At 41.5% G+C, this 17,193-nt stretch overlaps 1 protein-coding gene across 1 annotated transcript in view; it reads right to left on the bottom strand.

Moving 5' to 3' along the window:
- Positions 1-9,147, bottom strand: part of LOC128705522 (cytochrome P450 4C1-like) — a gene marked incomplete at its 5' end in the record, with an annotated part of 195,074 nt that extends 185,927 nt beyond the window's left edge. Inside the window, 2 exon segments of the mRNA XM_070096505.1 lie at positions 8,680-8,783; positions 9,066-9,147. Coding sequence (XP_069952606.1) covers positions 8,680-8,783; positions 9,066-9,147 — 186 coding nt within the window.
- Between the last annotated feature and the right edge of the window lie 8,046 nt (positions 9,148-17,193).

Below are 17,193 nucleotides of genomic sequence, written 5' to 3'. Positions count from 1 at the left end.
CAGAGGTAGAAAGACATTATATATATAGGCGGAGAGTGAGATGTGACGCACGTGACCTGAGGAAAGTCATAAGAACATAAGAATGGAGGAACACTGTAGAAGGCCTACTGGCCCATGCGAGGCAGGTCCTTATCAAAACAACCTCTGCCTATGATGAGGACCAGTAGACGATGAAATCATGTGACTCCTGTGTTGTTGGGTTGGTGCTGCTTAAGTATCATGTATGCCAATGTTTTTGAAATTTTGTAGTTTCCAGTGTTGCGTTCTATAGTGTCGGTGACGGTGATTAGTGAGGCTTCTAGGCACCGTCGGCGTCTGAGGTCTGGTTCGGTGAGAACGAGTTGTGCCTCGTTCCAGTTCATCAAATGCCCCGTTAATTATTGTGTTCTTTTATTTATTTATATCTTGTACTGTGTTCTTTTAAATAAAATATAAAAAAAAAATCCTGTAAGAAAAAAAAAATATTTATATTTTAAAAGAAAATTAAATTAAATCAAGTTGTTCAATTTTGGGGGGAAAATTGGCACAAGCAAATCAAAATCTTTACCAAAATTATCTTATAATAAATATCACCAAAGTTAAAAGTTTGAAACTGATCAGAGAAGACATTCTCCAGTAATTTATCTGATTCCAGCGATTATAATTTTTTTAGCAGTTTATGTCAAATTCAAAATTTGTACCAACTTAGAATAAGCTTATGGGTTTTATCTTCTTAATATAGTGCAGCATCAGAATTGGTAAATTTTAACTTATGCTACCTAGAAACAGCGCGAATCTTGTGTTCAGAAGAGCACATCAATTTTGAACATTTGAAGCCAGTCAGAAGAGGTGTTCACCAGTCATGATGTGAAGTACAATGATTTCAGGATTTTTCACTCTTTTACTACACTGACAAGTTTACCAACAAACAAAATATAGCGAGTATTATCCAAGCCATAATGAACGTCAGTGATTAATATTGAATTTGTTCTGAAGTTAACTGCTACTTATTTAACAAGATTTAACTGAAAGTGTCACTACAAATAAAACAGTAAAATTTGCACCATGAATTTCCGTCACTTCTGTCATCAACATTTTTAACTTCTGTATTTATCCCACTGAAAGTTGTTGAAGTTATGTGAGCCATTGCAGAATCATGGGAAAGAGTTCATTAACTTTGGTCACAGGTCACCTGCACTTGCTAAGTGTTTCAATAATTTGGCCCAAATTACCGTTCACAAGCAATGCATTATTCTGATGCCGATCACATAAGACCTTATTGAATTATGAGCGAAAGAAAAGAGAAAAGTTTGAAGAAAAATTATGGCAATCAATTAAAGGTTCACCTTCGGGGATACTTAAAATTATTTAATATTGCAGTATGAAGTTGATTTTTATCTGTTATCTAAATATTTAAAGCTAAACCAAGAAATTACATACAATATACACATTCCACCTTGTGTATAATTTCCATATGTTGAAAATGGAACAAAATACCGACAAGTTGATGAATGAGACATGTCCAACAGTTAGACAACTTAACTGTTGCAACATGTCACCTATCTTGCGAGTTCCTGTATTGTTTGTAGCGGTTTATCAAAGCTCCTGGAGAGTGAAACGTTGACACAATAAAATGTGGCATTATTTGTGCACGTGTCCTTTTACCTAAAAGGTATAACGCGATATTAGGGAGCATCTTGTAAAAGTAATCTGTTGTGTTTAAGGGATAGAAAAACCACAATGAGTAGTGGCCAAATACGGGAGAACAGAAGCAGAGTCATTGATATCAAGTAGAAAAATAGTGGCAATAAGAAGACAACCCTGAGGGACACCTTCAGCTTGGACAAAGTCAGGAATAAATCATATTATTAACCTAGACACAGAAATGTCTGGTAAGACACATATGCAACAGTTAGACATCTTTATTCCGAAACGTTTCGCCTACACAGTAGGCTTCTTCAGTCGAATACAGAAAGTAGGCAGGAGCAGTAGAGATGTGAAGACGATGTAATCAGTCCATCACCCTTAAAGTCGTAGAATTTGAGGTTGTCAGTCCCTCGGCCTGGAGAAGTTCAGTTCCATAGTCAGGAACTGTGTAGGCGAAACGTTTCGGAATAAAGATGTCTAACTGTTGCATATGTGTCTTACCTAACAACCTGTCGGTATTGTATACCATTTTGATGTTCATCACAGAAATGTCTCTCTGTCAAGAAATTCTTAAGGTAAAACGGCACGTAGTCTCGAAGAACTAATGTGCTTGGGCCAAGATGTTATAAGACCAGGTAGTGTCTTACGTTTTTGCGAGATCAAAAAAAAAAAAGTCAGTAATAGCCAAGTGTTTAAACCATACCCCCGGCCGGGATTGAACCCGCGGTCATAGAGTCTCAAAACTCCAGCCCGTCGCGTTAGCCACTAGATTGTGGATTGGCACCTACAAATGCCAAACTGATAAACAGAAAGACAATCAACTTTCTCCAAATACCACAAATGTTTATTTACCAGACGTTATAAAAACTTCCAAACTGCACTAGTAAGAGCAGTGAGTTGATAGGCAGATACATCATGGCCCGAAATACCTGGCTTATGAAAGGGTAGGACGCTGTCAGTTTTCAATGGACGAGGAAGAACCCCTTGCGACCAAACAATAGCTAAGAGACCACGGAACGCGTGGGGTTTCAACCCATAAATGTTGAGTGCTAAAACTCTAGGCCAGTGTGTAAGCCACTCGGCCAGCAGATTCATCCAGCTAGGTCGTAGCCAGCTGGCCAAGTGACTAGCGCACTGGCCTGGTGTATTAAGAGTCACCCATACTGTGGTTTCTTTGCAATCGTGTTATTGTGGTTCCTAGATTATAGAGACGTAAGTTGTAGATGAATGGTTCACAGAACCGACATGTTGATAAATTAGACATGTACAACTCTTGGGAAGTGTACGAATGGTATATAATACCGACAAGATGAGATTAAGACACATGTGCAACATCTGGGTATCTTTATTGTAGACGTTTCGCCATCCAGTGGCTTTATCAATACAAATTCTAGGACATAACTTGAAGACAGTAGAACTATGTACAGAAGATGAGGTAATCAGTCCCTCAACCTAGGAGTAGGTGATTACCTCATCTTCTGTACATAGTTCTACTGTCTTCAAGTTATGTCCTAGAATTTGTATTGATAAAGCCACTGGATGGCGAAACGTCTACAATAAAGATACCCAGATGTTGCACATGTGTCTTAATCTCAACTCTTGGGTATCTTTATTAAGGAAACGTTTCGCCACACAGTGGCTTCATCAGTCCATACAAAGGAGAAACTTGAAGCAACAGGAGGAGAATGAGGTAACAAGTCCCTCAACCTTGAGTCGACGTGGTCAGTCCATCAATCTTGAATAGAATACGGCATATCATCAGAGATGTAAGAGAATGACGTGGTCCATTGGATGTAAATGTTGAAACATTGAAATAGGAATGTCATTAGTCCCAGCAGCCGACGGGTCAACAAGTGGAAAATGTTGACTCAAGTTCGCAAAGCGAAAAAGTCACACTATATAATTCTCTATGGTAGAAGTAAAATCGAAAGGTACAAACTCTCTGGAAGTTTTAGATGGAAGAAACTAGGGGTACAGACGGAGCTCTTAAGAACATAAGAAAGGAGGAACACTGCAGGTTCTGAAATAAATGCAAGGTTCTGAAGCTCGGGAGTGTCCATAACCCTAGCACTTATAAGTTAAATGATGTAGAACTTAGCCATACAGATTGCAAAAAGGACTTGGGGGTTATGGTGAGCAGCAACCTTAAACCAAGACAGCAATGCCTAAGTGTACGTAATAAGGCAAATAGATTACTGGGATTTATATAAAGAAGTGTAAGCAACAGAAGTCCAGAGGTCATACTGCAGCTTTATACATCATTAGTATGGCCTCACCTAGATTATGCAGCTCAATTCTGGTCTCCATATTACAGAATTTGAGCCTATTATTCATCCATTTTGGGTCATTTCTATTTGTTCTAATTTCTTTATACAGGATATGTATGTATAGTGTATGTATAGTGTTCAGAAAACTGTCATATTGATAGCTCTCTTCGTTACCCCAGTCAACAGATAAGTGTTCTCTAAGCCCATCGTAATCTGCTAAGCGAAAATCTGGGACTGTTACTGAGTTATCGCAACTATCGTACTTCCATTCAATGCTAAATGTAATTGATTTGTGGTCACTAGCACCCAGTTCCTCTGAAATTTCTAAATTATTAACAAGGGATTCATTGTTTGCCAGAACTAAGTCAAGCAGGTTATTTCCCCTTGTTGGTTCTGTCACAAACTGCTTCAAAAGACAATCCTGAACTACTTCTAAGAAGTCGTATGATTCTAAATTCCCAGTCAAGAAATTCCAATCAATATGACTAAAGTTAAAGTCTCCTAGAATTACAACATTATCGTGCCTTGAGGCCTTAACAATTTCCTCCCATTGTAGTTTCCCTTGGTCCCTATCTAAGTTTGGGGGACGGTATATCACTCCTAAAATCAGTTTTTCATGCCCCTCTGAAAATTCTAACCAAACAGACTCTGTATGTATTACTTCAGACTTAATACCCGTTTTTGTGCAACAGTTCAAGCTATCTCGGATATACAATGCCACCCCACCCCCCTTCCCGATACTTCTATCTTCTTGGAACAATTTAAAACCCTGAATGTGACATTCCGCAGGCATGTCCCGACTTTTTAATTAAACCACGTCTCACTTAAAGCAAATACATCAATGTTACCTGCACTAGCAACTAATCTCAACTCGTCCATCTTATTCCTAGCACTACGGCTATTAGCATAATAAACACTGAAAGACTCCTTTCTCTTTACCCTTCCTGCTCATTTCTGTTTTTCTACTAAACCTATTACTGTCCTTATCACCCAGTGTCACTGGCTTCTCAATATCTACCTCGTTCTGCTTATTACTAGTTCCCCTAGAACTCATAATATTACTACACTGGGACTTCACTGTTTTCCTGCCAAAACCCATACCACTGACTATTCCTTGTTTAAAGTCCTAACAGCTCCCTCCACTGCAGTTGCCAGTGCTCCCACCCCAGACCTAGATAAGTGAACCCCATCTCTGGCATACATGTCATTTCTGCCATAAAAGAGGTCCCAGTTGTCAACGAATGTTACCGCATTTTCCTTACAGTTTTTGTCCAGCCAGCAATTGACACCAATTGCCCTGGACAACCATTCATTTCCAACTCCTCTCCTTGGCAAAATACCACATATGACAGGGTTCCCACCCTTCCTCCTAATTATTTCTATTGCTGACCTATACCTGCTAATCAGGTCTTCACTCCTACGTCTGCCAACATCGTTGCCTCCAGCACTGAGACATAATAGGATTGCTCCCATTACCTCTCATGTCATCCATACGGCAAACAATATCCTCCATCCCAGCCCCAGGAAAGCAAACTCTGTCTCCTACTCCTGTCCTTCAAGCAGAACGCCCTATCCATATACCTAACTTGGCTATCCCCAACAACAACAATATTCTTACCTTCCTTGGTGTCGTTCGTCGTGACGTTCCCAGTAGTAGACTCACATTCGTTGGGTAGCACTGAGAATGTATTAGATGTTTCCACAACAGTTTCCATGGCAGTCTCTTCCTTCATCGTTTCTACCTTTCCATTCGACTTCTTGATCGTCAACTTCGTTCCCTGCTGTCCAGCCACTGACAATTTCCTTTCTTGACCTGAGGACTCAAAACAGGAGGACTACTACGAATCTCCTTGTTTTCCTCGGTCAGTCGCCGAATCTCCATCTTCGCCATCCTCAATTCTTCCTTAAGCTGTTGGTAAAGTTGCTCGATGGAGGGCATCTTGCTTCAATTCGTAGAGGGCGTGCAAACAGGTCTTCACAGAGCTAATATACATCACCACTGAGCTAAGTACACGTCACCACTGGCTAAGTACACGTCACCATCTTCCACTTATACACTTCGATCAGGTCCCCCCTCATTCTTCGTCTAACAAGTGAATGTAATTTAAGGGTCTTAAATCTTTCTTTATAAGGAAGATTTCTAATGCTATGTATTAATTTAGTGATTCTACGCTGAATGTTTTCTAACGAATTGATGTCCATTCTGTAATATGGAGACGAGAACTGAGCTGCATAATCTAGATGAGGCCTTACTAATGATGTACATAAGAACATAAGAAAGGAGGAACACTGCAGCAGGCCTGTTGGCCCCTACTAGGCAGGTCCTTTACAATTCATCCCACTTACAAAACATTTGCCCAACCCAATTTTCAATGCTACATAAGAAATAAGCTCTTATGTGCAAGTCCCATTCAAATCCAACCCCTCCCACTCATGTACTTATCCAACTGATTGTAATAAAGTTGGTAGAATTACCGACAAATTGTAAAGTAAAAGGACACAAGTGAAAACTAATGTGACAATTATTGTGGCAACGTTTCGCTCTCCAGGAGCTTTATCAAGCTTGATAAAGCTCCTGGAGAGCGAAACGTTGCCACAATAAATGACACATTAGTTGCACTTGTGTCCTTTTACTTTACATACTTATCCAACCTAAATTTGAAACTACCCAAAGTCGTAGCCTCAATAACACAACTATGTAGACTGTTCCACTCATCAACTACCCTATTTCCAAACCAATACTTTCCTATGTCCTTTCTAAATCTAAACTTATCTAATTTAAATCCATTACTGCGGGTTCTCTCTTGGAGAGATATCCTCAAGACCTTATTAATATCCTCTTTATTTATACTCATCTTCCACTTATACACTTCGATCAGGTCTCCCCTCATTCTTCGTCTAACAAGTGAATGTAACTTAACAGTCTTCAATCTTTCTTAAGAACATAAGAACATAAGAAAGGAGGATCACTGCAGCAGGCCTGTTGGCCTATACTAGGCAGGTCCTTTACAATTCAACCCACTAACAAAACATTTGCCGAACCCGATTTTCAATGCTACCCAAGAAATAAGCTCTGATGTGCAAGTCCCACTCAAGTCCAACCCCTCCCACTCATGTACTTATCCAACCTAAATTTGAAACTACCCAAGGTCCTAGCCTCAATAACCCAACTAGGCAGACTGTTCCACTCATCAACTACCCTATTTCCAAACCAGGTGACCCCCTCTGTCATTTCAAGCTGTAAAGAGAGACAGATTAACCACTGCTTAAAAAATCACTCTCCATGATAAGTACAATACCTAAAAGATGTGGTGATTATTAAAACATTTAACCTATCAAGACTGAAAGGACTAAGTTAATTATTGGTCAAAAGTGAAGCTTTCAACCAATAAGTCTACTAAAATATGATCAGGCATGTACTTACAGTAGTGTTGGGAGCTGCGAGTTGAGTGATTTACTTTTTGACCGGAGCCCCACACGTCACCTTTCGGGGGGGGGGGGGGGGGAAGAGGGAGGGGAAGGTATAGCGGGAGCTAGACTGACCCTACCTTAACAAGCAGCCGGCAATCAAACTATCACTTTCGGGGAGGGGGAAAAAGGGGAAGGAATAGTGGGAGCTGGACTTACTCTTCCTTAACAAGTAGCCGGCAATGAAACTATTGTTACTATATACTCCCTTGCTACTCCTATCTATTGAGCTTTTTCTCTCACAGAAATCAAAAGAGACCATATATCTCACTCCACGTCAAGAACAGGAAGGGGCGTATATGAAAGAGCATATGGTAGTGCTGATGCTGCCTGGAACCCACTACCTACCATACCCTTCATGTCAGTAATCTGGTAATCCAGGATATCAGTTTCACAGCCACCGAGCTACCTCGGCAGACAAAAGAGAGGGAGGCTGTAAACCAGTTGAGAGTTATGCCACCTCTTGGAACCCACAAGAAGCCACTGGAGAAATACTCGCCACATTGAGAATAACACTCAAAGCCGCCGTCTGAACCTCCGGGGGGCAGATCAGCACATCCCTAGATGATGCAGACTCCATGGCAAACGACACCACCACCGAGGGCCTCATAGGAGTGGGACTAACAACGATTCTCTCTCCTAATCCCAGAAGCTATAATTTCCAAGGGAAAATCTCCAGAGGCCGAATGAAAGAAAGGAAGGGAGGGAAGGAGAAAGGGAAAGACAAGAGGGTAAGGGAGAAAAGGAGAGGGGAGAAGAAAGGGAAAGATAGGAGAGGAGAGTAAAGGTTCAGTTCCTTAGATCAAGAGCCTCTTCACTACGTCAAGGAACCCCCCTTGAAGAGGACACAAAGCTTAGAAGTTGTTGAGCCATATTTTGAGCGAAGTTTGGATTAAGTCTGGCCACAATAGGTCCTATTTTGCCTTTAAATCTGTTCTCGGGGAAGTGTATGGAGTCTTCCTCCACTACTTTGTCATCCAGGTCATTCTGCTTCAGGAACACCCAGAGCATGAAAATACATAGAAATATATACCTCCAAATCCCTGTGATTTATTTATATTTTTAACATAAAGAAGTAAACCATGTTCCTGATCCAGGTCCTTCTGTCAGCCCTATCAAGCCCTCGGATTGTCTTCAATATTTTCATTTTTTTTAATTTCTTATTCTAAGTCAACTCTCAACTCTGGAACCAGTTTTGCGGCAAATCTTGTGTATATAAGTGTGAACATAAGTGTCTTCTGAGTGACATACGATTTTATTAGCAATTTCATTCTTTACAGTAACTACCACATTCAAACTTTGGTTAAATTAAAATTACCTCTACTGCCTTGGCGCTGCTTAGTAAGCAGTAAGGATTATGGGCCATCCACAACCTGGCAACTTCACCGTACTCGGTCACCTTCAAGATTCTCTGGAAGAACTCTGAGATAAATCAAGGTAAAAAGAAAAAAAATCATTATTTTTGACTGAAGGGCAATTTTTTTTTTTGTCTCAAGTAAAATAAATACAGAAGCAAAGATTCTATCAATGAAAATATCATATAGAAAAAAACAAGAAGCACATTATCAGAAGTGTTAATAACTCATTATTAAATACCTGAACTCGATTATAAAACACCACTAAACAAAAAAATAGGGAAACCTCAGTATATATATTCTATTATTCTTTTACTTTGGTATTCATGTATCAGAGAAAGTATCTTACCTGGTGGATCCACATAGAGGTAGAGTGCATTACCCAGTATTGGAAGACCTTTGGGACCCGGGATCTGGTTCAGCAGCCACACCTGACAACCAACAACAAAAGTCACAAACGGCACTGATATTTATGTCTCTTAATGATGTAAATAGTTCAATGCATTTTTCTGGGCTCCCGGTTCTCTCTCATTTTAAATTCCATAAATTTATTTATTTTAATATTTTTTTACTTGAATCTCAGTCCCAGTTAGGAACCAGCAGGAACCACCACGTCAGAATTTACATACTAGTTATATAAGAACATAAGAAGAGAGGAGCACTGCAGTAGGCTTACTGGCACATGTCTGGCAGGTTCTGTTTGAGAACTTTCTCTTCACTCATCATACCCAAGATGCCGAAAAACTTGGAGGCAAATTTTATGTATAACCTTATTCAGTAAGACAGAGAACCAGGATCATTTCATCATGTCACATGAGCGCTTCAACCGGAATGAACAAGGGATGAGTTAACCTCATCAGGAAGGTATTAACTAACCTTCAATAATCTCGCTACTAGACTGACGTTGACTGTCTTGACTACTATTAAGAATTCTACTACCAAACGTTTTATAGAAATTTACATTGATTTAAGCGCGAATTATTGTGTTCAATCTGATGTATCATTCACACATGTTGTAGTCTGGAAACGATTCACCGAAGTTTCCTTCAACAGTTCAAATTCCTATATAATTAGTTACACTAAAACACTAGTTTTTAATTGTCGAAATATATATTGGGTCACAACCAAGTACATAACAAGACAAACTTTGTTACTGTGGGTTATATTAAGGTACGTTACTTTCCAGATTCTTATACCTCGCATACAACAGCATTAGGGTGTGAAAGGCAAGGAACCTAAAGACTTCTCGACTTACGTTCAGCAGTTCGAAATCTTATAAATTCCAACATAGTTGTGATAACTCACTCCAACCTTTCAGTAAGTGTCCCCCAACACCAGTTTCTAGCCCCTTAACTGTTCAAACGTAGCTCTACGTTCTCTCGCCCAGTGCTCCGAATATTTTGAAAAAAATTCGTTTTTCTTTTTTAAATTAAGAGGACATTTTTTACATAATGTAATGCAAAAAAAAAAATAGTGTCAGTAATACAGAGAAATAAGGCCACAAAGCTGGCACTTGTTGCTCACCTGACGGCAACATGAAGCACTGTCACTTGCAGAAGTGTTGCCAATATACGTCTTTTTCTCATTTCTTTTTTAATTTATATATATTTCATTTTCTGATAATTACAATTTGTAGCAGTGACAGGTGAACATTTTTACCTACTTTAGTCACATGCTATTGTCTATAAATATATTCATAGTATTTATAGGTTCCAGGAATATTTTAGATACGTGGATGTGAAGGCTTACTCAGCCCAGTAACAACTTCAGACAGTATTACCAAGGCTGGCTCCTAATCAGCAAAATTAATGAATAGAAAATTAAATAATAATTCACAAAGATAAACACTTTATTATTTAGTAATGCAAAGATAAAACATTGAAACATGAAGGTGTATCCTATTTGAAAAAAAAAATGAAAAATGAAATGAAAAAATAACATTTGAATTCAACGCTAATATATACAGTTATACTGGGGTGTCTGGTGGAGGTTGACACCGTCTTGTAGAAATTGTAGCCGTTACTGATGATGTGGGAGGGGGGGGGTCACAGGTGTTGGTGGCAACCCAACGACTAATTCTTCACAGTCTATAGCCTTGAATAGTCAGTCCAGATGACAGGAACGCAGGTTCTTTACCACTGCAAAGATGAGGGGTTATGGCCTGCGGTGGCTTACAGTTAATCAGGTAGGTAGATCAAAAAGTGACGACTCGGGACGTTAGTCCGTCTCCTTCAACACTTTTCGTGGGTTGGCAGATGACCCGAGCTGTCATTCCAAGAGTTGTGCCGGGAGCTGTGAGTCAAGTGATTACTGTTTGGTCCGAGCCCCATACGTCACCTTTCGAGGTGGGGAGAAAGGGGGGGGGGATAGCAGGAGCTAGACTGACCCTACCTTAACAAGCAGCCGGCAATCAAATTATCGTTACCATATACTCGCTCGCTACAACTATCTGTTGAACTTTTCCCTCACACTCCCCTATACCAAGACTTATAGTTAAGGAGTATAAGAAGAATAGGCGAGGAGAAAGTTCTAACACATGGAAGTCACGTAAGGCACCAAATCTTCTATTGACTGTCACAACTTAACCAAAGAAATAATTGGATGAACCATTGATATATACAATATGAAACTTAAAAGCTTGGGGTACCAATGTCCACCACAAGAGGCGACTGTTGGTTCCCTTAAAAGTTTCTAGGTATATCAAAGGTTTATGATCCGTCTCTAAAATGAATTCTTTTCCCAGTAAATAAAATTTAAGTTTGGAGATACTCCACACAAGGGCCAAACATTCCTTTTCTATGGTGAAGTATCTCATTTATGCAGGAAGGAGTTTCTGGCTTAGGAAGCATACAGGGAAGGGAGTACCATCATGGTATTGTAGTAACACCACCTAAGCCAGTATTGGAGGCATCAGTTCTTAAACAAAATGTTTTATTAATATCTGGAATCTTAAGTATACGGTCTTTCGAGAAGATATTTTTAATCTCATTAAACTTTTCTCAAGCTACGTCGGAAAGTTCAAGAGGTTCCTTCACAGACTTTTTAAGGAAGTTGGATAAGATGCCTGTAAGATCAGTAAGGTTCGGGATAAACCGTGCATGAACATTTACAGAACCAAGAAAGATATGCATGAGCTTCTTGGTTTTGGGGAATTTAAATTCTAATAAAGCTTTGATCTTACTGGGGAGAGGCTGCAAAGAGTTATTAGAAAGGATCAGATATCTAATCTTGTTATACCCAAGGAAGCATTTCTTCAGTTTGGCAGTGACGCCATGTGAGCGTAACCTACGTAAAACTGATGTTAATGCTTGGATATGCTTGCCCCACATGGATGTCATTATGTAAATGTTATCAAAATAAACTGAAACATTTGGCATATTACCCAAGACCTTTCTCATCAGTCTCACGTAGGTAGCACAGGCAGTTACCAAACCGAAGGGCATAGTTCTATACTGCATCAGTCCTTGGTGGGTAGGAAAAGCGGTGAACTGCTTAGAAGGATCTAACATTACTTTATGATATGCTTGTGCAATATCAATCTCTGAAAAGAAGGAAGAGTCATAAAATTTGTGTAGATCACTATCTATTAAGGGCATAGGCTCAGCATCCCACCGAGTAATAGCATTAAGTCCTCTGAAGTCAATATTATTATTATTATAATCAAAAAGAAGCGCTAAGCCACAAGGACTATACAGCTCTGAAGTCAATAGCAAGTCTATATGAATTATCCTCCTTCTTAACTATGACTACTGATGAGCAATATGCAGATACTGAAGGTTCAATGATCTTTAGTTTTAATAATTTGTCTACCTCTCAGTCAAATGCATCCCTACGGTGAACTGGAACTCGGTATAATTTGATAGGATTGTCCATGACTAAGTCAATCTTATGGGCTACTGTGGAGGTGACACCTGGAATATCCGTAAACACTTCTGAGAAGTTACTCGCACCTTGAAGTAGTTCCTGTTTCTTATGGTCATCCAAAGACTCATTGATATTAACGTTTGTTGCACCTGAGTGGTCAAGAGTCGCCAATTTTCGAAACTATGCGAGAGATCTCAAGTTTGGATCTAAGGTCAAGGATTTATTATTATTATAATCAAAAAAGAAGCGCTAAGCCACAAGGACTATACAGCGCTGCAGGGTAGAAAGGAAGCGAGGGCATCAGGTGGCAAAAGGGAGATGGATGAGTAATAGGTTACGGATAACAGCGGGGTAGTGGATGATGAAAGGGTAAAGGGCAGCAAGAGACTGAACTAGAAAGGGCTGAGGGGAGTGCGAAAAGTATCATCAGAGTTTGTGGAGTAAATCAGTCGTTGTCAAGAAGTCAATGAGAGTCAGGATTAAAGGAGGGTCCATCAGCAAGAAGGGAAGGTAAAGAGAGAGTAGTAGAACGAAGACGACGTTGGAGGTAAATTCTGCGTGCTCGTTGATAGAGAGAGCAGTCTAACAGAATGTGGCTAATCGATACTGGAACTTGACACTGCTCACAGAGAGGAACAGGGTGCCTCTCCATGAGATACCCATGAGTAAGACGAGTGTGGCCAATGCGAAGGCGGGAGAGAGTGGTCTCCCAACCTCGGCACTGATGACAAGAAGACGGCCAGTACCCTATGCTCGGTTTAATAGAATGAAGTTTGTTACCGAGCAGAGTTGACCAACGTTGTTGCCAACGGGTGCGAAGGTGGGTAGCTATTGCAGCAAAATAGTCCAGAAATGGAACACCTCGATAGGAAATTGGTAGGTCGTGCACTGCTGACCGAGCAGCAGTGTCTGCCTGATCATTGCCCTGTATGTCGACATGACCAGGGACCCAACAAAAAACAATATCTTTATGTTTGGTAGAGATACGGCGTAGCCAAAGTTGGATACGGAGAACTAGGGGATGAGATGTATCAAATTTTCGTATAGCCTGTAGAGCACTAAGGGAGTCTGAGACTACTACAAATGATGACACACGCATAGATGCGATACGAATAAGTGCTGCAAGAATGGCATACAGTTCAGCAGTAAAAATGCTAGCTGAAGATAGTAAATGCCCCCGCACGACGCTGTCCGGAAACACTGCTGCGAATCCGACGCCGTCTGAAGACTTAGAGCCATCTGTGTACACAGCGGTGGCATGAGAATGGGAGTGGAAGTGATCAAGAAAAAGAGAGCGGGAAGCCACCGTAGGCAGTTGAGATTTCGAGCAAGGGAGTGAGAAAGAACAGACCCGAACAGCTGGAACTTCCCAGGGGGGTAGGGAAAAGTGAGATGCTACATGAACATATAAAGGTGGGAACTGAAGGGAAGACAAGAGTGAATGTAGGCGAAGAGAAAAGGGACGGAGCAAACAGGGGCGGCGAACGAATAAAGAATGTCTACTAATATCGGTGACCATTCTATAAATGGAAGGATTGTGTAGATCGTGAGAGCGTACATAGTAGCGAAGGCAATGGGCATCACGGCGATCAGACAAGGATGGAACATTTGCTTCTGTATAGAGGCTCTCAACAGGGGAAGAGCGAAAAGCACCAAGGCACAAACGTAAGCCTTGGTGATGGATAGAGTTAAGGCTAGAGAGAGTAGCAGGAGAGGCCGCGGAATAAATCTGGTCACCATAATCGAGTTTCGACAAAACGAGGGCTGAATGTAGGCGAAGCAGAGTTCGACGATCGGCTCCCCATGAAAGATGAGCAAGGGTTTTAAGAAGGTTTAGCCGGCTGTGACAAGTTGCCTTCAGAGAGGTAATGTGAGGTTTCCAGGATAACCGACGGTCAAAGAGAAGGCCTAAAACCTGACTATCACGTTCGGGGATACGGGAGCCATAGAGATACAAAGGATGATCAGAGATAACAGAGCGTCTAGTGAAAGTAATTTGGTGAGTTTTGGTACTTGAAAATTTAAACCCATGCGTGGTGGCCCAAGTGGAAACACGGTCGACCGCATGCTGGAGAGAAACTGCAATAAGGTGACAGTCAGCGCCTGCACAAGCAATAGCGAAGTCATCAACATAGAGTGATGACCAAATATTGGGTGGAAGAACAGAGGCCAAATCATTTATAGCAAGGAGAAACAGTGTTGTGCTTAGAACACATCCCTGAGGGACACCTTCAGCTTGGACGAAGTCCGGGGAAAGAACATTATTGACTCGAACACGGAAATGTCTGTCAGTTAAAAAGTTCTTAAGGAAGGATGGTAGATTGCCTCGGAGGCCTAAGGAATGGGCCTGGACCAAAATATTATACCTCCAAGTTGTGTCATATGCCTTCTCAAGGTCAAAAAATATGGCAATAACTGAGTGATTATTCGCAAAGGCATTACGAACATACGTATCCAAGCGTAGTAAGGGGTCTATGGTAGAACGACCCTTACGAAAGCCATATTGACTAGCGGAGAGACTGTTGTGAGTCTCTAAATACCACATTAAACGTCGATTTACGAGGCGTTCCATCACTTTGCAAACTGCACTAGTAAGAGCGATGGGGCGATAGTGGGAGGCATCATGTCCTGTAGTACCCGGTTTGCGGAAAGGGAGAACAATGGCAGATTTCCACAGCTGGGGAAGAACTCCTTGTGCCCAAATAAGATTGAAGAGGTGTAAGAGGACTACAAGGGCTGACCGATGTAAATGTTGTAACATACGAATATGAATGTTGTCAGGCCCAGCTGCCGATGATCGGCAAGCTGAGAGCGTTGCCTCCAGTTCTTGAAGTGTAAAAGGCACATTATACTGTTCTTCTCTGAGAGTAGAAAAGTCCAAGGGTACTAACTCTCTGGCAGACTTTGAGGAAAGAAACGAGGGGCATAGATGGAGCCCTCGGGAAATACGGACCAGATGTGTGCCAAGTTCAATGGCAACGTCGAGAGGGTTTGCTACATCAACACCAGCGACCAATAGAACAGGAGCCAGGTCAGGAGAGTATTTACCACTCAATTTCCTCACTTTTTTCCAGACTGCACTCATAGAAGAAGCAGAGGTGATGGTGGAAACATAGTCTCGCCAACAAGTGCGTTTAGCTTCACGGATGACACAGAGCGATCGCACGCTTCTGCTTAAAATCAAGAAGTTTCTCAGCGGTTCTATTGTACCGGTACCTGCCCCATGCAGCACGTTTCAAACGTACTGCACGAGCACAAGCAGGAGACCACCAAGGCACGCACTTCTGAGAATGCCTGCCTGAGGTTTGGGGTATAGAATGAGAAGCTGCGGTATAAACTGATGTCGAGAAGATGTGTAGGAGCTCATCAATGGACGATGAAGAAGGAACCTCACTAAAAGCAGTGAGGTGTGAGTAAAGATCCCAATTTGCCCGATCAAATTGCCAGCGAGGGCTACGGAAAGGTGGTGAATAGGAAGGAGAAGAAAGAATGATCGGAAAATGATCGCTGTCATGTAAGTCTGGTAGAACAGACCAGGTGAAGTCTAGTGCAGTGGAGGAAGAGCAGACTGATAGATCGATGCAAGAGAGAGTATGAGTACGAGGATCAAAATGGGTGGGAGTACCCGTATTTAAAACATGGAGGGGGTGAGAGGCGAGAAAAGCCTCCAACTGAATGCCACGTGAGACACAATGAGACCCCCCCCCCAGAGGAAATGGTGGGCATTAAAATCACCAAGTAACAGAAGTGGTGGTGGTAAGGATGAAACAAGAAAGGCAAAGTCTGGGATAGAAAATGCTCGAGAAGGAGAGAGATATAAAGAACATATTGTAAACCACTTATTCAAGAGGATACGGGCTGCAGTGTAATGCAGCGAGGTATGGACAAATAGTCGACAGTACGGAATATCATTGCGTAGAAGAAGGGCACTTTCATTAAAGGTCCCATCTGAGAAAGGATCTGAAGAATACAATAAATTATAGCCTGAGATAGGTTGGAAAACAGCCGAGTGTAATTTTGGTTCTTGTAAGCAAGCACCAACAGGGGAAAACCTGGAAAGCAACATCTGAAGCTCACCCCGATTACCCCTGAGGCCGCGGATATTCCACTGTAAATAGGCCATGATTGGCGATGAAGAAAATATCAGGAATCTGTAGGTAAAGGCACCTACGGACTAGAGGGGTTAGAAAAGTCAACGTGTGGTGGCATTGGAAGACGTTCAAGTAGCGAAGGAACGGAGCATTCCGAAGAATGGGGTTGTGAAGATGGAGGAGAGGGAAGAGAAGGAACAGGAAGTGAATCAGTGTCCATTGAAGGTTTAGTCTGCAATATATTCTGAAATGGCTTCAAGTGTTTCTGAATTCAAAGATGTATGGGAGACCATATTGGAGATAGAAGGAGGAGGGTGAGTAAAGATTGGGACAGTAATGGACTGTACCAAAGTAGAGGGGGAGGGAAGAGTGTAAGGGACTGGAGATGAAGTGTAGGGGGGGACAGAAGAGGCAGAAACCTGGGAGGTGGCAGAAGAGGGAGAAACTTGGGAGGGGACGGGGGTGGAAGGCATAGTACGAGGAGGAGGGTGAATCTCCACACTGGTAATAGAGCCAGAGAGA

The sequence above is a fragment of the Cherax quadricarinatus genome, chromosome 53, assembly GCF_038502225.1.
Source record: "Cherax quadricarinatus isolate ZL_2023a chromosome 53, ASM3850222v1, whole genome shotgun sequence".
NCBI lineage: Eukaryota > Metazoa > Arthropoda > Malacostraca > Decapoda > Parastacidae > Cherax > Cherax quadricarinatus.
This window is presented reverse-complemented; position numbering and strand designations above follow the sequence as displayed.